Source organism: Dromiciops gliroides, chromosome 2 (assembly GCF_019393635.1).
Source record: "Dromiciops gliroides isolate mDroGli1 chromosome 2, mDroGli1.pri, whole genome shotgun sequence".
Classification (NCBI taxonomy): domain Eukaryota; kingdom Metazoa; phylum Chordata; class Mammalia; order Microbiotheria; family Microbiotheriidae; genus Dromiciops; species Dromiciops gliroides.
Window position 1 is genome coordinate 654,406,249 of NC_057862.1, and position 20,265 is coordinate 654,426,513.

At 45.5% G+C, this 20,265-nt stretch overlaps 1 protein-coding gene across 2 annotated transcripts; it reads right to left on the reverse strand.

The window, feature by feature from the left end:
- Nucleotides 1-718: 718 nt before the first annotated feature.
- Nucleotides 719-18,370, reverse strand: DHODH (dihydroorotate dehydrogenase (quinone)). Of its 2 annotated transcripts, none has more exons than XM_043985974.1 (9): nucleotides 18,347-18,370; nucleotides 10,501-10,713; nucleotides 7,411-7,610; nucleotides 7,134-7,216; nucleotides 5,185-5,372; nucleotides 3,366-3,479; nucleotides 2,558-2,711; nucleotides 2,276-2,435; nucleotides 719-1,016 (listed from the first exon to the last, which is right to left on the reverse strand). In XM_043985974.1, the coding sequence occupies exons 2-9, from the start codon at nucleotides 10,690-10,692 to the stop codon at nucleotides 962-964; spliced, it is 1,146 nt and encodes a 381-aa protein (XP_043841909.1). In that variant the 5' UTR covers nucleotides 10,693-10,713; nucleotides 18,347-18,370; the 3' UTR covers nucleotides 719-961. The 2 variants fall into 2 exon arrangements, with proteins under 2 accessions (XP_043841909.1, XP_043841908.1); XM_043985973.1 differs by lacking the exon at nucleotides 18,347-18,370 and adding an exon at nucleotides 12,112-12,315.
- Nucleotides 18,371-20,265: the final 1,895 nt, after the last annotated feature.

Genomic DNA, 20,265 nt, shown 5'->3' on the forward strand with positions numbered 1-20,265 from the left:
CGGCAGGTGCCTTCGGGCCTTCCTTCTGTTCTCATCTTTGTGGGGTTGAAGAAACGCTATTCCTAACCCCACCTCTCCCTTCTACCTCTCCTTCCTTCCCCAAGGGAGCTGGGTGGTACAGCAGACAGACTGCTAGACTTGGAGTTAGAAGACCTGAATTCAGATCCTGTTTCAGACATCTGTGTTGATTCCGTTAACCTTCTCAGCCTCAGTTTTCTCACGAGTAAGATTGGAGATAATAACAGCACCTACCTCTTGTGAGAATCAAATGAGATAGCATATATAAACTGCTTTGTAAACTGTAAAGCACCACATAAATGCCATAATTACTGTTATTGGTATTCTTATCGTTTTGGAAAAGTAAAAACAAAGACCTCATTACGAACATGCAACCAAGCAAAGCAAATCCCTGCACAGGCCGTGTCTGAAAAGCGTGACTGACACATGTTCAGTTCGCCTCCTCTCCAGAGGAAGCAGGCCCCTGCTCAGCCATCCTTCGAGACCTGGCGGCAGCTCTGAAGATTCCTAAATTGAGAAGAGCTGGGGTGGTCTCCTCCACCCTTCTTTGCCGGGAGGAGAGAAGTAGTGGTTCCACAGGCTTCCTGTGAGAATCATAGCTCAGTCCTGGAGTAGCCATTATCCTGGTCAGCCAGAAACACCCAATCCAAGTGAGTGCACTCGGAGGGGAAGGGGTAGAACAAGAGAAACAGGCTAGGGCTTTCAGTATAAACAATACATGACTTTACTTCACAATAGTTTTCTTATGTACAGGATGTTCACAATAATGAAAGCTCTCGGAGCTTGAATTTTAAAAGAATCATGACTGAGGTTTAGAGCCAGAGCAAAGTCCTCTGAGCACTCCAGGGATACATCATTATCCTTTACAATCCAGCCAAGTCAGCGAGTGAAGTCTCCTGGAATAAGGGGGATCCCTTCCATCCATGAACAAAGAACAACTTCCTCACATTCGATGATCTGCGCCGACTGCATCTGTGAGCTGGCTGAAACCCTGCTCTCTGGAACAAAAGAAACAAAGGCTACCATGAAGACATCACAGACTGTTAGTCCGATTTTCAAGGAGAACCGATGGTCTAGCTGCATATCACAGAATCACAAGACCTCTGACACCATCTTATAAAACCGGTGCTGGGCCAAGAACTCCTCCGACAACAGTGCTGACCACTAGTTATTCAACCCCCAGGGAGGGAAGATTCCCCTTTCTCCCAAAGTAGCCCATTCTCCTCCTGGAGGGCTCTGATGATGAGGAACTGTCTCCTTCTATCTAACCCAGATCTACAGCTCTCTTCTAGTGTGGAGTTGCCTCTCCCAGGCTCTATCTCACAGCAGGCCAGCCCCCTAGAGATGACACATTTCTATTCATCCCAGTCTCTGTCCCACTGACAACACCCTCTTTATTTTTTTTTTTTTAATTTTTGCAGGGCAACGGAGGTTAAGTGACTTGCCCAGGGTCACACAGCTAATAAGTGTCAAGTGTCTGAGGCCAGATTTGAACTCGGGTCCTCCTAAATCCCCGCCAGTGTTTTATCCACTGAGCCACTAAGCTGCCCCCAACCACCATCTTTAAAACTAGGAAGTGAATAGGTTCTATCCCTTCAGGTACTGGCTGGATCATTAATAAAACCAGTCCATTTTGTGGGAAGACACCAGGAATCCCCCTGATGTTCTTAGAAAGGATAAATAATGAAATTAAATATACACCACACTAATAACCTTTACGTTAAGATTTGTACTTAGTGTATCTCCTACCTAGGAAGTGTCTGTCACAGGTAAGAGATATAAGACACTCTGCTTAGGCAAAGATTGCATCTACCAATCAATTAATCAAGAGGCATTTTGTGGAGTTGTTCAGGTGTGACAGGCATTGTACTAAGCCGTTGGGACCCGAAGAAAAGCAAGAACAGCGCACCCCCACCCCCCCCAACCCCCCCACCCCCGGGCTCCTGGGAACCTTCATTCTAGGAAGTGAGACATCATGTGCACAATTAGGTACACAGAAGATGCATGCACAGACTCTGGAGGGACTAGGAGACGCCTCCTGCAAAAGGGGCTTCTGGGAGGCAGAATGTGGAAGGAGAACCCTCCAGGCCCAGGGGCTAGCCCTTGCAAAGGCACCCAGCTGGGAGAAGGAGGCACCCTGCCCATAAGAGCAGCTGACCAGCGGCCGACCAAGACGGTGGGAAGAGCTCAGGTTGCTGAGCACAACTCTATCACGTCAGCACTGGTCCGTTACCTGACCCTGCTTCAAACCACTTACTTCAGAAGGACCTCTAACTCCCGCTTGATCTTCCCCACTACAGGTGGTCCCCCGTAGGTGAATGCTGTATACATCTGGACCAAGGAGGCGCCGGCGCGGATCTTCTCCAGCGCATCCTGCCCACTGCTGATCCCACCAACTCCAATTATGGGAATTTTGCCTGATGGGTAAATGAATGAAAATGGGCATCCATACCCACACCTTTTTCTGTCCCATCCCACCCAAACCCGCAGCAACAAAGCTGTGATTCAGGACTGTCCCTCTGGGCCCTGGAAGTCTTACCTTGGGTGAGTGAGTACATCTCACTCACAGTCTGAGTCGAGAGGTCTCGAAGGGGCTTGCCACTCAGTCCTCCCACTTCAGACCGAAGTTCCCCCTGAAGGCTGGCAGGGCGGCTGACTGTTGTGTTGGTGATTATCAACCCATCGATGCCCAGCTATGGTGTGGGGACAAAGAAATATATGAGACATGGGTGGCAGTCGATCCCCAGCACAGCCAGCTCAGCCTCCTGACCTAGGCACACCTGACCAGGGTCACCAGAAATCAAGAGCTGGTATGCAATCCCTGATCCCATCACAGTGGCTAGTGCTGCGTGGAAAGAGCCTGGAGTCAGGAGGACCTGAGTTCAAACCCTAGCTGAGTGACCCTGGGCAAGTCACTGTACTGCTGTCTGCCTCTACTGCCCCATACATCTGTAAAACAGAGCTAATCATAGCACCGACCGCCCAGGGCTGCTTTGAGGTTCAAAGGAGAATCTTGATATGAGGTGCTTTTCTGTAAATGCTGGCTATTACTGTATTGTTCTACTGCTTGAACAAGTAGGGAAATTGAGTCTCAACCCAGGGCTGACTGAGAAAGGTTGGGCCTCCAGCTACAGACTGAGGAGACATGAAAATTTGGTGAGGTCCACTGGGTGAGCAAAAATCAGCTTTCTCAGGCACAAAGACAACTTCCTGACACACTCTATGATTAACACCCATAACAACCAATGGCAAACCAGCCCCCAGTTCTAGAGACCCTGTTCTGAACGAGAGCAGAGCAGACAGACCATGAGAAGGCAGGTTCTGCTGGCCTCAGCCAGCACTCTCACCTCCTTGATCACACTGGCTATCTCCCTCTTCTCTTGAGTCGTGAGATCTGGGGCAATTTTCACCAGCACCGCTGGCTTGTGTCCACCCTGCAAGGCATCCCTCTCCTTCAGCACCTAGAGAAGAGTTGTCATTAGGGTTTGAAACTTCTTGGGACAAAGATTTCCAACAAAATTAGAAACTTTAGGAACTCTTCAGTGTTTCTTTGTAACAAGGGAAGATTTGCTGATGGGAAGAGATCAGGAAATGATTGTGATGCTTTTAAAAGGGCATAAAAGGAAGTTCCTAATTGGGAAGAATAAAAAGTAAATAAAAAATTAAGTCACAAACTTAAAGGAGCAATTCTGCACTTTCAGAATAGACAAACATTTAGAGAAGTTGCAAAAGTGTGATTGACAGACCTTGGAAGCAGCTTGGATGTGGGAGGTGAGAGTTAGTGAGGAGTTCAGGATGACCCCTAGGTTGTGAACTTGGGGAACTGGGAAGATGGTGGTGCTCTCTACAGTAACAGAGAAAAGGGGGGAGGGGGTGGAGAATTAGGGGAAAGATAAGGGAGACAGGAGTATCAATATGAATTTGATTCAATCTTTCCAAATTATAAAGCGTGAAGCAGCTGAAATCACAGAGGGTTGATTTTCTAATACAGTCCACAGTCTGTAATAATTTCACTTTACATACATGGACAATTATGTAGACCTCTATACGAAGCGATTTTTATGTAATGAGAATTTGCCCATGGATTTGGAGGAGGGAGAGAAGAAGGGAAGGAGACAGGAAGGGGGCCACACAGCCACGGAGGGAGGGAGGGAGCCAGCACATGGTTCAGAGACACATGGTAGCCAGGGACAGAGAAGCAAGAGCAGGAGGAGGAACACACAGGGAACAGGGATAGCCTTGTAGTACCTGAGCGCAGACAGACAGATGGGACAAGGCATGCAGATGGGGTGGGTGGAGCAGGGCCAAGGTCTGCTTTCTCAGTGCCAGAGTTCTCAAGCCAAGCATCCAGTGCAGTGGGGATGGTCTCTCCACACGTCCATTTTTCTGCTTTCACTTGAGAAGTTTGGGCTTTGGTTTGTTTTTTTTGGTGGGGGAATGAGAGGCCACAGAGCGCCGAGCCAAGGGGCAGGAGAGGAAAGAGCACAGTACCGTAGTAAAGTTAACATCATAGGTGTTGTTTTAGAATGTGGATTTCTTTTTCTTTTCTTCTTCTTCTTTTTTTTTTGCAGGGCAATGGGGGTTAAATGACTTGCCCAGGGTCACACAACTAGTTAAGTGTCAAGTGTTTGAGACCAGATTTGAACTCAGGTCCTCCTGAATCCAGGGCCGGTGCTTTATCCACTGTGCTACCTAGCTGCCCCCAGAATGTGGATTTCTTTCAGAATTCTTTACATAAAGTCAAATTTATGTAATGCGAATTTACTTAAAGTGAGAACTGTCTGTATTTAGGAAACTTTCTGAAAAAAAGTTAGATGATTCTATTGTTCCAAGTACAGAATCATTAGAAATCATGACTCCTAGCCCCAGATGACAAGCATATCAAAGCTCTATCTGCTTTTTTGGGTTTGCTTTTGGTTTTTTACAAGGGAAGGCTGTCGGAGAGGGCAGAGGGAGAGGGCTACAACAGGAAATGTGTGTGATGTCAAAACAAAAAATATCAATTAAACAGCTTTTAAAAAAAACTCCATGTAGTTTTGAAGTGTTGGGGGGGTTCCTCTTTTTTCCCCAACTAAAAGGGATGATCAAAAAACTTTCGCAGCCAATTTGAATGCAAATGTTTTTAAGACTGATCTTTAAAAATCCCGATTTATGCAGAAGGCGGACCTTGATCAGCAGCTGGCGCAACTCTTCTTTCCCCTGTAGATTCCTCAGTCCAGCAGTATTAGGACTGGAAACATTCACCACCAGGTAATCTGCCAAAGGCCCCATCACTCGAACGCCTTCTGTATAATCAGCTGCAGCGTCTGAGGAGCTCTTGTTCTTTCCCAAGTTTATTCCCAGCGGCATCCCATCTGCAAGAGAAGTTCAAACAACTGAAATCGGGGGAACCTGCTATTATTTGTGTCACCAAGCTTCCTTTAGCTCTCAAGTACTTACACTACACCATCTGCCAAGGGCAATGGTACTTCCCAGCCTTTCTATCAAATGGCTAGGAAGCAGCCTAGGACATCAGCAGAATTAAGGACACCTTTTTACTAATAGATTTTTTTGGGGGGCGGGGCAATGAGGGCTAAGTGACTTGCCCAGGGTCACACAGCTAGTGTTAAGTGTCTGAGGTCGGATTTGAACCCAGGTCCTCCTGAATCTGAGGCCGGTGCTTTATCCACTGTACCACCTAGCTGCCCCCCAGGACACCTCTTTACTAACAGGAAGCATTCAGACTTGCTAATAATCTTCTCAAAACCAAGGTAAAGAAGCACCTACTCTGGTTTCATCTGCAAGAGTAAAAAAATGAACTAAAATCAAATCAAGGACTCTGACTCCTTGGGTTAGGTAAAAGCCAGTGGTTCACCCTAACTCAGGAGACAGTGGGGATGACCCTTTGTTGGGGAAGAGAGTGGGGTAAGAGTTTTCTCTCTACAGTAACTGAAATGTATCTAGGGACACAGTGGGTGGCATAAAAAATGGCATCCCTCTTGCTCGGTAGCCAGAGACCTCTGAGATGTAACAGCACAGCAGAAAGAATACTGGGGGAGTCGTCCTTTAACCTCTGTGAGTGAACCTGTTTTCCCCTCTATAAAATGGGGGTGATCAGCCGGCCTCACAGAAAGGGTTGTAGTGAGGTCACATCAGATAATGAATATGAAAGTGTTTTGGAAACCATATAGAACTACACAAATTCACTGGGCTTACAGAGGAAGTGGGTGCAACCTGTGATTTCATCAAAGATCTGTATAATCTGCCTGCTCTACACCTCCACCAGGTACTCTGCCCCCACCAAAACCTAGTGGAAGGAGAGTCCTGAGGGCCACATAGGCCATCTGGCTAAGGCTGCCCACCGAGGGCAGCCTGCTCAGGTCACAACTACCCCCGGCCACAAAAGGAGTGATGGGCCAGGAGGGAAGGCCTGACCCGGGCTGTCTGCAGCTGTTTGCTCGCTGTGAGCTCTCAGAGGGCAAGGTCTGTGTTTCTTTGTATCCCCAGAATGGAGCACGGCAGGTGCCTAAATGCAATTATGGGTCATGGTCTCAAGACCATGGAAAGGGGGAACTTCGTTTGAAAAGAAGATCTGAGCTGGGCACTAGAAAGCTCGGGCTCAGGCTCTGCTCCACACCAGACAGGCTAAGACCTTGGGCAGACCCCAAAAACTTTCAATTAGTTTCCCCACCTACAACGTAAGAGAAATCACACCATTTAATTTAAAAAGAGAAAGAGCGAGAGAGAGAGCGAGAGAGCGAGCGAGCAAAGGAGAGAGAAACAAGCTCTAAAAGCTGGTTCTTTCCAGGACCGTGGGAGCGCAGCTCCAGAGCTAGAAGAGGCCCGGAGGCCACCTACTCCTCCCCCGTCATTTTTCAGGTAAGGAAACTGAGGCCCAGGGAGGGGAGGTACCTTGCCTGGTGTCACACTGGCTCTAACCAAGTAGAACTCACCCCAGACACTTGCTGGCTGTGACACAAGAGGGTCACTCCTCTGAAAGAGACACTGAGTCACAAGGCTTAGGAGTTTGGCCCCAACATCCTTCCACCACTAAGAAATTTTTCTCGACATTGATGCCAAGTTTTTCCTAGCAGCTAATTAAGAAGCCGAGTCTCCCTCGGAGGATTCTGTTTTACCTTCGGTGAGCTTAGCCTGCTTCTGCTGTCGCGCCCGTAACCTGTGCTCCACCACCGAGAGTCCGTGACTGTTGAACCCGTATCTGTGGAACACAAGAGACTGTGGCTCACTGGAAGGGGTCTGCTCCCCCAAGCAGAAAGTGTCTGTGTATCTGCAGCATTCCCAGGGATGCACCAATGTCCACTTTGGGAGAAGGGAAGAAAACCAAGGATGATTTCCCCACCTTTAGGTCTTGACTAAGAAACACTCTCCACAAGCCCAGCTCTAGTTACCTACCTGTTAATAACAGCCTGATCTTCTGGGAGTCGGAAGACCCTGGGCTTAGGGTTTCCTTCCTGAGGTTTTGGGGTAACACTTCCTACCTCAACAAAACCAAAGCCCATCTTATAAAGTCCGTCCACTGCTTCCCCATGCTTGTCAAAGCCTGCAGCCATTCCCAGGGGATTTCGGAATCTATGGCCCAGGACCCGTACTTCCTAGAGGGACAAAGAGATCAAGCTTACAGCCTTGGCCTCATTACTTCATTAACACCGTGCACCAGCCAAGCTAACAAGCCCAGGACACCCACCTACATTACAGCTACCATGGCCCCAAGAAAGAGACTCACACATGGAATACTATTGTGCTATAAGAAATGACAAACAGGATGATTTCAGAGAGGCCTGGAAAGACTTGTATGAACTGATGCAATGTGAAATGAGCAAAACCAGGAGAATGTTGTGCAGAGACAGCAATACTGTTTGCTGAAGAACTGTGAATGACTTAACTTTTCTCAGAAATACAATAATCCAAGACAATTGCAAAGGACTAATGATGAAGCATACTATCCACCACCAAAGAACTGATATTTATAGAACACAGACTGAAACATGCTATTCTTCACTTTCTTTTGCTTTTTTTTATTCAAGTTTTCTTATACAAAATGACTAATATGGTAATGTTTTACATAATCATACATGTATATCTGCTTACCACCTCAGGGAGGGGGAAGAGGAGTGAGGGAAGGAGGGATAAAAATTGGAACTCAAAACTATAAAATGTTTATTACTGGGAAAAAAAAGAAAGAGATTCACACAGAAAATCTAATTTTAATGAGCTGACACTGTCGTCTTGACCCTTTCTCTGAACAACAAATCACTTTCAGGCGCTGCTCCTTTCCTTTCAGAAAGATCCCTTTCTCCCTAACCCTAATTTTCCCTGGTATTTCCATCCTTCCACTCTGACAGTAGCTTTTGAGCCAGGAGAGTCCCACTAACTGCAGAGGATACACATCCTGCTTTCACACTAGAATGGGGATTCTTAATGTGATAAAATAATGGGATTTGGCAGACACTTGGAGGCCCACCTGGAGATTGATCTAAACTGACTGAATTAAGTGAGAGGGACTGACTGCTGATGGTAAGCACACCTGGCCAGCCCTTAAGAAGGTACCGTCTCAGAAGCTAAAGACTTTGAACTCAACATGAAACCACCTTCAAGTCCAGTGAACAATGGGTTTGGATGACGCTAACCAATCAGCTTGAAGCAGTGTCTAAGAACCTCACATGCTCTGGACCTATAAAAAGCTTCCACACTCAGTTTGCTAGAGAGTCCATGATTGAAGCAGGCTCATGGCAGAGGACTTGAGGAAGAACCCGACCAGGCTGGAACTCTAGGCTGGATAGGCCTTTTCTTAACTTTCTGAGCTCCACATGAATACCTGGTATGCTTTAATAAATGCTTAATGTCCAAAGACTGGTGCTAAGCTTCTAATTGAAGGCGACCACATATTTAGATTTTAAACATCATATTAACCTGGGGTTCTCAGATAGAAAAAAATAATTAATTTTTTTCACTCAACTCAATCTGAAATCCAGCATTTCCTTCAATTATGAATTTTTACAGCTGGATATAGTGCTTTAAGGTTTGCAAAGCTCCTTACCTATGTTATTTCAATGGATCTCACAACCCAGGAAAGGGGCTGCTGTTACCATCCCCATTTTAAAAATAAGCCATCTGAGGCACATAGAGATTAAATGCTTTGCCAGGGGTCACACGGCTAATAAGTGTCTGAGGCCAGATCTGATCAGGTCCTCCTGACTCCAGGCCCAGGCCTGTGTCCACTATACTACTGATCCATAAGCTTCACTAGACGGCCAAAGGGGCCGACGGCACAAAAAAGGTCAAGACCTGCTAGCTACGTTAGGGAATGTTAGCCTAAACACCAAGACAGGAAAGGAAAAGAAAAAGCGGGGTAAGTCAAGGTACATTTTAACCATCAGTTATATACACATGGATACACACACACACACACACACACACACACAGTGTACATAGCATATAATGAATACACACACATATACTGCATGGATATATACAACTTTGTGCATGTGCATGTGTGTGTGTGTGTCTGTAAGGATGGACGCTCGCACACACCCCCTCTTCTAACCTATAAAATGGATTAGCTAGGGAGTGACACACAACAGTCAGCCACCTTTTTAGCCCCATTCCATTGGGGACTAAGCAAGGGCCAGGGGAATCCTAAGATTCCGGGTAGGAAAGAAAAGAAAGGAAAGGGAGAAAGAGAGAGGAGAAACAAAGAGGGGAGTGAGAAAGCTGAAGAGGAAAGACTTAGGAGGACGACCAATAACTTCTTTGGCCTCTTTTTGCATCCCCAGAGCTTGGCACAATGCTTGACCAAAAGTAGGGATTCAATTGAAATTGCACACCTACTCATTCTACAAACCATCTTGTCCATGTCTTTCTACTAAGACCCCAACATTCCCCGAGTTCACTGGGCAACTAGTGTCCTCAAGGATTTGCCAGACGCACCTGAGAGACGAGGACTTCTCGTTCTAATGTTTCCAGCCACACAATGAAACCTCACTATGACACTCTTTGATATGAAGTTATATTTAGTATAATTCTACCATGGGCCCCTTAAGGGGAAATCCAGCTTATTGAAATCCCAAAGGAACTAGTTCTGGGACCTACAAGGCAGTCTTCTGACAGATATCAAAGGATGATGTTAGGAAGAGGCTACATTATGTGTAGGCGCACGTGTGTGTACATGCATATGTGATAATGCAGTGTACATGTACATGTACATATATGTGTGTATACATACATACATACAAAATATCTGTGTTTCAGGTGTATGTATGTATTTAGGTCAGCTAGTTCTGCTCCAAGCACCTCTTTAGCCCTACTCATTCTTAAAACACAGAACCCTTGCATTTGACAATTGAAACAAGGAAGTTTCATCACTTTGTCCAATCTGAAGACCCACAAATTTCCAGTTATGACTATGGCTTCCACCAGGGTTAGTCCTAGTTGTATACAAAGGGAGCGCTTCCCCTTACCCCCTCAAACCCAGAGAAGACATACCAGCATGTTGGAGTCTGGGGGGGCTGAGCGTGGAAGGAGTCCCATGGAGATGCAGCGAATGGAGAGCTTGTGAGCCAGCTCTGGGTCCACCAGCTTCTGCAACATGGGCATCAGGTAGTGGGCATAGAAGTGCTCGTCACCCACTGCCGTCAGGTAGGAGGTGAAGATCAGTCCTCCACCTCCAAGGATCATCGCCGCCTCCTGGGCCCGCTTCTGCAAAAACACCTCATCAGGGGTCCACGCAAGGGCCAAGCCACAGGCCACCTTCTGCAGCCTCCTCCACCCGCCTGCCAAATATACGCTGTTCTAAACCGTGTGTGTGTGTGTGTGTGTGTGTGTGTGTGTGTGTGAGAGAGAGAGAGAGAGAGAGAGAGAGAGAGAGAGAGAGAGAGAGAGAGAGAGAGAGAGAGAGAGGGAGAGGGAGAGAGGGAGGGAGAGGGAGAGAGGGAGGGAGGAGGGGGGGAGGGAGAGAGGGGGGGGGGGGACCCTTTCCACAGCCTGGTGAAGTCTATAAACCAGACTAAGGCTTTGTTGCCTACATCTGTAACTAAAGGAAATGCTAAATTTCAGTTAGAGGTTAGTGAAAATGAAGATGTACTTTTTCCCCCATTCAAGTTCCAGGATCCCCTGACATCTATCCATAGACCCCTGGTTGGTTTCCAGCTTTCTTTTGGATCAGCTACTTCCACGACCCGGGACCGCATCCATAAGGAGCATCTCCATGCAGATCCCAAACACTCTCTGACCTGGTAGATGTTTTCTGAGGATGGCTGTGAACACAACCACCCTGGAGGGAGCCTCTCCAAACCTAGCTAGAGCCAGGACAGTGGATCACCACCGGGCCTGTTAGCTATTTGGCAGACCCCAGATCACTTCCACATCTCCGAAGCAGCAGCATTTTTATATACAGTGGGAAGAACTTTAAAAATATTATCTCATTTGATCCTCACAACCACCTCGAGAGGTAGGGACCGTGAGGATTCCCGGTTTGCATTTGTGGAAATGAAGGCAAACAGAGGTTAAATGACTTGCTGGGGTCACAGGGTCAGTAAAGGTCTCAAGCTGGATTTAAACTCAGGTCTTCCTGACTTCAGGGCGGAGCTCTATCCGTTGGGGAAACTTAAAATCGGTGGAAAGTAAGCCCTTTGAGGACACCCTCCCCACCCCCAGATGAGTTTGACATACAATGTGGGGTGGTTTTTTCTGTTGTGCCCGACCTCCTGCCCCATTTGAAGTTTTCTTGTCTCCAGCCCATTTTACAGAGGAGGAAACTGAGGCACGAGGTGAAGTGACTTGTCCAGGGTCACACAGCTAAGCGGTGTCTGAGGCCGAATTTGAACTCGAGTCCTCTGGACTGCTGGCCCTGCGCTTCTCGAGTGGCAGCAGTTCGCCAAACCCACGTGACACTGGAGCCGGGCCGGTGAACCCTGGTCTTCCGGTGCCCGCCCCGCACTGGAGGGCACATGGGCATACTCCCGGTGGTCACGCGAGGACACACATACCTTCCCCTTGGGGCTCGGGCCTTCCTTCCAGAGGCCCGCCCACCCGGGGCTCATCCCACCTCCGCAGGGCCCCCTTCGGGGTTTGAGGAAGGGGGGGAGGAACGCTCACCTTCAGCAGCCGCCCCGCCATGCCGTCCGCTGGAAACAACAACACCTCCCACCCCGGCTCCGCGATCATTGGCGGAGGCGGCGTCCGCCCTCCAATCAGAAGAGGCGGCGCAAAGAAAAGCCCTCCCCTTGAGCGCGGGACGCCGGAAGGCCTAACCTGAGCCTGGTTAACCCCGCCCTCTCTTTACGGAGGAGGGAACCGAGGCGTGCGGCGTTTCAGTGACTTGCCCCAGGCCAAGCAGGTCGGAAGCGGGGTCTGAAGCTTCCCTCCCGGCCCCTCACTCGCATTAGGGGAGGGGCAGATCCCCTAAGGGGAAGGGCCCGCCTCAGCCTAGAAAAGCCCCTTCCTCCGGGCAAGGGGGGGAGAGGAGGGCGTTCTCCTTCGGCCCATGGAACAACCATGTGCTGCCCTCTGCTGGCAAAGAGGACCAAACTTTCCGGTTCTGTGAGAGTAGTAGATTGTAAGCACCTGGAGGGCAGGCTCCAATTTTTATTTTGCTGTTCAAATATCCTCTGCATTGCGCTCTCTGAGCCTGGCTTGTCAAAGAAAAGGCCTCAGTATATTCGCTTCTTGAATCGGGTTGAGTTCAACCGGGCTTGTCCCTTTATTTTACAGCCGAGGAAACGTGTTGAAGGGTAAAGAGGCTCCAATTATGTCCCCCTCCCCTAAAGAAATCCTAGCACAAGAGTCTGTGAAGTAACCTTTCACGCTACAGGCAAATTCCTTCACCTGTTTGCCTCAGTTTCCCCTTCAGTAAAATGACGATAATAAATAGCGCCTCCTTTCCAGGATTGTGAGGATAGAAAGATAATATGTGTAAAGTGCTTTGCAAACCGTAAAGCGCTAGATAAATGGTAGCTATTGTCGTCACATCATTTTGCATTATATAAACATATAAACCATAATAGCTGTTAAAATTTGTATTATAAATACAACTTGTTTACATATATATACACATTATATAAACACACATACACATAATAGCTATTGTTATTATACAATTTATATACATCTTGTATAACCCTTGTATATTCATTGTCTCCTGGGTTAGAATGTAAGCTCCATGAGAGCAGGGACTGACTGTCTTTTCTTGTATTTGAATCCTGAGCTCTTAGCATAGTTCCAGGTAGGTAGTAGATAATAAATATTTGTTGGTCCCTCTACCCCTTTCAACCACTCAAAAACCCCACTGGCTATAAAATAAAATGCCTACTCCTTAATTTGGAATTTGTTTTGGTGTTATCCCTACTAACACCAGACTGTAAACTCCTAGAGGGTAGGTATTAGATCTTAACTAGATCTTGACTCCTTCAAGACTGCCCAGTTTAGGTGTTCAAGAAATAGGTGGTGATTGGCTAGGATTCTGCCCCACAGAGAAAGAAGTAGCAGACTTCTGTCCTTGGTATTCTACTATTCTAAGTCAAATCTGCTACAGGATTCTCAGCCAAATCTAATGCTATTTCCAATACACAGCACATACTGTTTTAGCAGATTCAAGGCACAAAGTGCTAAGAAGCTAAACTTTTAAGTAGCAGAATTTTCCCCAAAATTACTGATGTCAGAATGTGTTTGGAGGGGCAAAACCCACTTCTAAGAGGGACATTTGAGATCAGAATGTTGTAAAAGAAAGGGATCACAAAACTGGTACATGCCTGAGGCCAAATATGAACTCCAGTCCTTCAGACTCCAGGCTCTATCCACTGTGCCTCCTAACTGCCCCTCCTCTAGCCTTGCACTCCCTTATTTTAAGGATGAGGAAACAAGCTCAAAGATTCTTCAACAAGTACTCAGCGTCTACTCTGTAAGAGGCACTGTGCTAGTTAGTTCCTGGGGTTAGAACCAGAAGGAAGGAAACACATCCCTCAGCCACTGGGAGCTTACATTCTGCAGGGAGAAGGCAGGGTTCTACACTAATACATAAATACAAAATGCAAAAAATAATTGGAGGGTATCAGGATCATCTTCAAGTAGGAGGTGACATTGCTGCTGAACCTTGAAGGAAGTTAGGGTTTCTAAGAGGCAATGGCAGGATTGCATTCCATGAGTACAAAAGCACTGGGATCGGAGATGGAAGGTTGTGTTGGAGAATAATACTTGATCACTGCTTGTTGAATTTAAGGTTAGTAGATAGCTAGAGTAGAGTTCTTGTGTTCTGAGTCCCTGCTCTTAAGAAGCAATCCAATAAACATTCTACTTTTCACAGAAGGAAAAGGTAAGAGCTCTTTAGCTCCCACAATGCCTCATAGTCAGTTGCCATACACAAAACAAGACTTAACAAAAACATTTTTTTAAAACCCTCAAAACATGAAAAAAAAAATCAAACCTCATAAGCAATGAATTTTTACCTAGCGGAAGTGGGTTAGACCTCCTGACTCCCAACCCCATACCCTTATACCACCTCTTGAGTGTCATCCCAAGATGTTCTTAAGAAACCAAGCAATTGATCTTCCTACTCTGCTGATTTGACCACATGATTCCCTTGCTTAAAAGTCTTTAATGGCTTCCTGTTGTCTGGAGAGCCATAGTTTTACAGCTGAAAAGGACTTTAGAGGCCATTATGTTCCATACTACCACCCATTTTACAGATGAGGAAACTGAGGGACAGAGAGGTTAAGTGACTTGTCTAAGTGTCTGAGGCAGGATTTGAGCTCAAGTCTTTCTGACTTCAAGCCCAATAGTCTACTGGACCACCTCATGTAGATAAAAAGTAAGTTCCTTGATCTGGCATTTAAAACCCTCTAAATATTGCTTCAATCTTTTAGTTAGGTGGTGCAGTGGACTCCAAACACGTTTGGAGTCAGGAAGATCTGAGTTCAAATGTGGCCTCAAATGTGGCTCTGGGAAAGCCATTTAATCTCTGATTGTCTTGGTTTTCTCATTTGAGGAATAATGATAGTGTGATGAAATAATGGGATTTCAGCAGATACTCAAAGACCCACCTGGAGATTAATCTATACTGATTGAATCAAGTGAGAGTGATTGACTGCTGATTAAGCCTACTTCAAGTTAATTGGATTGTAATCACACCTGGCTAGCCCTTAAGAAGGTATTGTTCTCAGAAACTAGACTGTGAACTCAACTTGAGAACACCTTCAAAGACAATGGATTTGGATGATGCCAACCAATCACCTTGAAGCAGAGTGTAAGGACCGCCTCTGTTCCAGATGTATAAAAAAGCTTCCACAAACAGCTTGCAGAAGGGTGTTCCTGATTAAAGCAGGCTCGTGGAGGAGGACTTCAGGAAGAACCCAACCAGGCTGGAACTCTAGGCTAGACTGGAGCTGAAGCTTCTGATTTAAGGTGACCACAATTTAGATTTTAAACATCACAATAGCACCTATGTTCTAGAGTTGTAAAGTTCTTAGCACAGTGCCTGGCACATATATAAATATAATATTATATTATCATTACTTCAGTCCTCTAACTTCTCACTTCCAAACATTCACAGAGACTGTTCCACATACCTGGAATAAACATCTTTCCTACCCCAGTCTAATGAAAGTTTTCTTCTTGGGCCAATTCAAGATACAACTTCCATAAAGTTTTACCTTATTGTCACTAACTTCTATATGAAAAGAATATTTTTGCCTGCAGATTTTCTTATAGTACCTTTTCTTTATCTCTTATTTGCTCTTATCACATTCTGTTTTGTATCATACTTATATGTGTATGTGTGTAACACCCCTCTGTGAGTTCACTTGACTCTCATTGCCACTGGCCAATTGAATCCTTGTTGGGGTGGCTATTACAATGTCAGGGTTTGAGGGGAGTTATAAACTCAACGATAGCTTATAAACCCCCACTGGCAGTATCCCCTTAACAATCAGCCAGTAGACTCAATTCTTTAGTAAAGGCATTTACTCAAATTACATAAAACAGTAATTACAAAGCATTTTCTTCCATACACTCTTCCACAAATATGCATGGTCTGCAGCGGGTTGGGGAGACACTGGGCCTGGACTTAAAGTACAATGGTAATGAAGCACCCATGCCCAAGGCAACTCACAGCCCTAGTGCTGCAAGACCTCAGTGTCCTTTCTCTCTCCAGAAAACCTAGGTCCTCACAAGATTTGATGCTGGTGATGTATGAATCATTCCACTGATATGTAGCCTAGCTGGGTTAAGGGATCTGTTGCTGCTTGACTAGGCCTGGCTACCACTAAACAATGGCCACCAGACAGGTTCCTCTGCTTGACTGGGTGGCCCTGCACCCTGGTGACCTTGCAGTGTTCTTTCAGCTAAGGCAAAGATTCTTAGCTTCTTGGCAGTGAAGTCTCTTTCCTTTGACACAAGCTCTGAAGTAGTTTGTTACCTCCTGGCCCATGGGAGAAGTGTAACCTCTCCTGTTTGACAATCCTCCCTGGCTTAAACTAAGGGACTCTCTCAGTAAGGCACTTTGCTCTGCCTTGGGATGCCTTAGGTTAATGATTTCCAATTCAATCAGCTTTACTTCCTATACTCCTTGGGGAACCTAATGTAGGTGAGTGACTGAGGGCTATTTATTGCCTGAAAGTCCGGTTTATTGCCTGAAGCACCTCATTAATTGTCTGGCTTCACAAAGCCTCATACACTTTCTATCTGGTGAAATGTTGATTTAGCTTTTGAAGCTCCTCCCCTTTCTTCAGCAAAACCTTCAAATTTTCTCAAGGTACTATGGGATACTCCCTCCTTCATGAGTCATTCTCTCCCTACCCAGTAGATTTGAAGCTCTTTGAAAGCAAGGACTGCCATTTTTTCATTTTTTGTATGTCCAGAATCTAGCATGTATTAAATTGAAGTAACATTTTTGAGGCTAAAAAATAATTGTTTTCATGTTATAACATTTTGCCCCAATAACAACAATGGAACATTTTGGAGAGAATAGTTAAATCTACAGTCAGAAAAATAGTGTGCAGGTATATATAGTGTGTTCTCATCACTGACATGTTTAGTTGATTCAGTCATATCTGACTGTTCATGACCCCATTTGGAGTTTCCTTGGCAAAGATACTGGAATGGTTTGCCATCTCCTTCTCTAGCTTATTTGATAGATGAGGAAACAGTCGAACAGGGTTAATTGATTTGTCAGGGGTCACACAGGCCAGATTTGAACCTCTAGGAGATGAGTCTTCCTGACTCCAGGCCAGTGTATGGCACCACCTAGCTGCCCCAGCAGTGACTTAGCTCATTTTTTTTTTCTGGTGTAGTTTGTCAAATTACAATTCTCTAGCAGGTTCATGACAAACATAAATTCTAAACTGAATGAATAAAAGCATTTATTCCCTTACCTTGTACAACAGCCCAGGCTACTTTCCAAGGGCTATTCAAAGCACCAAAACCTTCTGCTTACATTAGTTTTAGACTGCATGGCAGCTGCCCTGATAATAGTGAATGTTTGGAAGCTGTGTACCTCACCCATGCTATTGTACATCAATTGTATTATCCCTTCCGAGGTAATAGCAATTAACTTCTTATATTTCAGATTACTGTTTAAACATCTGAAAGAGCCACCAGTTCCTGTTGTCATGACAAAATACAGGTTTGGTATAACTCAGAGGGAGGTTCCAAAGCAGATCTTGTCTTGGAGTTTGAATGTTAACATCAACCTAAAGCAGGTTTGAACTACTGTGTTACACAAAGTTAACACATTGGTACCAAAAGTTTAGAATTGCTACATCCCTTAGTAACTGAATTTGCTATTAATTATTACTAGACTTGCAAAGTATCTGGATGGCTACAAAGCTTTGTAAGAATATTCAATCTATGTATTATATATATATGAAATTTATACATGTCTACAGGAATACCTTACAATAACTACAGACCATCACAATAAATATTTTTAAATTTATTCACTTGTCTTTCTTCTGAGAATTACATATCTTAAGCTCCATGCCTGCAAGGATCCTGTCTTATCTAAACTTGTATCTCAAGTAGGCACCTAATGGTTGTTGGATTGAATAAAATAAAATCAGGAGATAAATACAGAGATAGATCAAGCATTTATTAAATGCTTAGTTTGTGTCAGGTACTGTACTGAGCCTAGAACACAAGTACAAAGAAAAAAGAAGACAATTCCTGCCTTTTATAAAGGAGCTTACATTCTCATAGGAGAAAACACCACATGAAAGGGAGCTGAAAAGTGGGAAGGATAGAGCCTCTAGGGAGGAACAGAAGAGGAGACTAAACCAGGTTTTCAGTAGTCATAGTTGCCATAGGTGTTGAACCTCATATGGAGGTTCGGGGACGAACTCACCAATCAGAAGAGAAGGTAGTGGAGTTGGAGGTATTGTCAGTATGAAGATGGCCACTGGGGTCGAGGTCCAGAAGGACACTGGCCAGTCATGGGTTGAAACAGGTTTGGAGTGAGCATAGTTCTAGGTACAGTCGTATAAGTACTGTATTATGTTGTCAACATCATTTTTAACAGGACAAATGACTATTTGAAAGGATGATTTTAAGTGAAGTATACTTTAGATCAGGAGATGGAGTGTCTTGTGCAAGGAATAGCAAAGAGGCTCATGTCAGTGGATCTGAGATTGCCCGTGGTACATAAAGGTGTTTAGGGAAGGCAAGTACCTCTGGTGTGGGGACTGTCGAGCCCTTTTCAGGGCTGCCTTCTACCTTTGGTGTCCCCCGCCACCCAAGTCTCCAAGAAGCTGTAGCATGTGCAGCAGCCTCACCCCAGTAAACTGTTTCAGCAGACAGTCTAAACAAGATTGGGGACAACAGAGAGGACTCAAACCCATCAGTGAGTTAGAGGGGTGCGTAACCCAAGTATGTGAAGATGTCCCCAGCAGAATAGGTGGATGTGAACAGTTTGTTCCAGCAGTACATGGCGGCAGCTGAGGCAGGCATCATGGAGTGCTCAGAATTTGGTTAGACATTGAAGATGCCAATGTCTTCCACCAAATCCTGAGCCATCATCAGTCATCTTGTCTTTTGCCTTGCCACTGGACTCCAATGACTCTGGAAGAGAGAGTGAGGCCAATGACTTCACACAACTCTCCTCACTTAAGTCCACTTTATGCTCGGGTCAAAAGATATCTCTAGGGGCAGCTAGATGGCGCAGTGGATAAAGCACCGGCCCTGAATTCAGAAGGACTAGAGTTCAAATCCAGCCTCAGACACTTAACACTTACTAGCTGTGTGACCCTGGGCAAGTCACTTAACCCCAATTGCCTCACTAAAAAACAAAACAAACAAACAACAAGAACAAAAGATATCTCTTATATCATTTTACCTTTTTGACCTACCTCAAAGGCCTGTGGCAATGGGCAAGTGAAGAAGCAGCTGGTGCAAATTTACTGGAAGCTATAAACACAACCCTGCATACAGGCAGCCCAGACCATAGGGTTGTCTTCTCACTAGACTGAAAGCAGCAGTGGGATTGGGCAGTCTCTGGGTGTCTGAACAGCCTTTTTTAAGGACTGCATGAAGTCTATAAAAAGTACCCTAAAAATTGTCTGTGTCGCCTAACCTAACCCTGCCCTGCTTATTCTCTATAAAATAAAAGGAAATAGATTATCCTGTGACAGTCACAGGGGGAGGGGGGAAAGGTTCTCTCTCTTTGTCGTTACAAGCAAGATTCTTCCCAGCGTCCTCCTTAATAGACATCACCTGGAAGATAAACAGCTACCTGAGAGGCAGTGTAGCTTCAGAAAGGGCTGAGGAATGGTCAACATGGTGTTTGCTGCTTGACAACTCCAGGAGAAATGCCAGGGACAGAACAGAGGTCATTACACAATGTTTGTTTTGCATTTGAAAGTCAATCATGACTAGCTGTGTGACCCTGGGCAGGTCACTTAACCCCCATTGCCTCACTAAAAAAAAAAGAAAGAAAGAAAGAAAGTCAATCATGAAAGCTCATGGAAGATCATGGCGAATTTTGATGGCCTGAAGAGGTTCATCAGTATTGTATCCAGTTCCATGAAAGCATGCTTGCACGTGTTCTGGATAACACGATGCTTTCATCATTTCCCAGTCACCGGTGGAGTGAAGCAGGGCTGTGTGCTTTCTTCTTTGCTTTTCACCATGATGTTTTCACCATTGTTGTCCGATGGCTTCACCAAGGACAAAAATGGCATCAAGATCGACTACTGCTCTGACAGTAAATTATTTAACTTGAAAAGGATACAAGCCAAGACTAAAGTGGAGGGAGAGTTGGTACGCAAC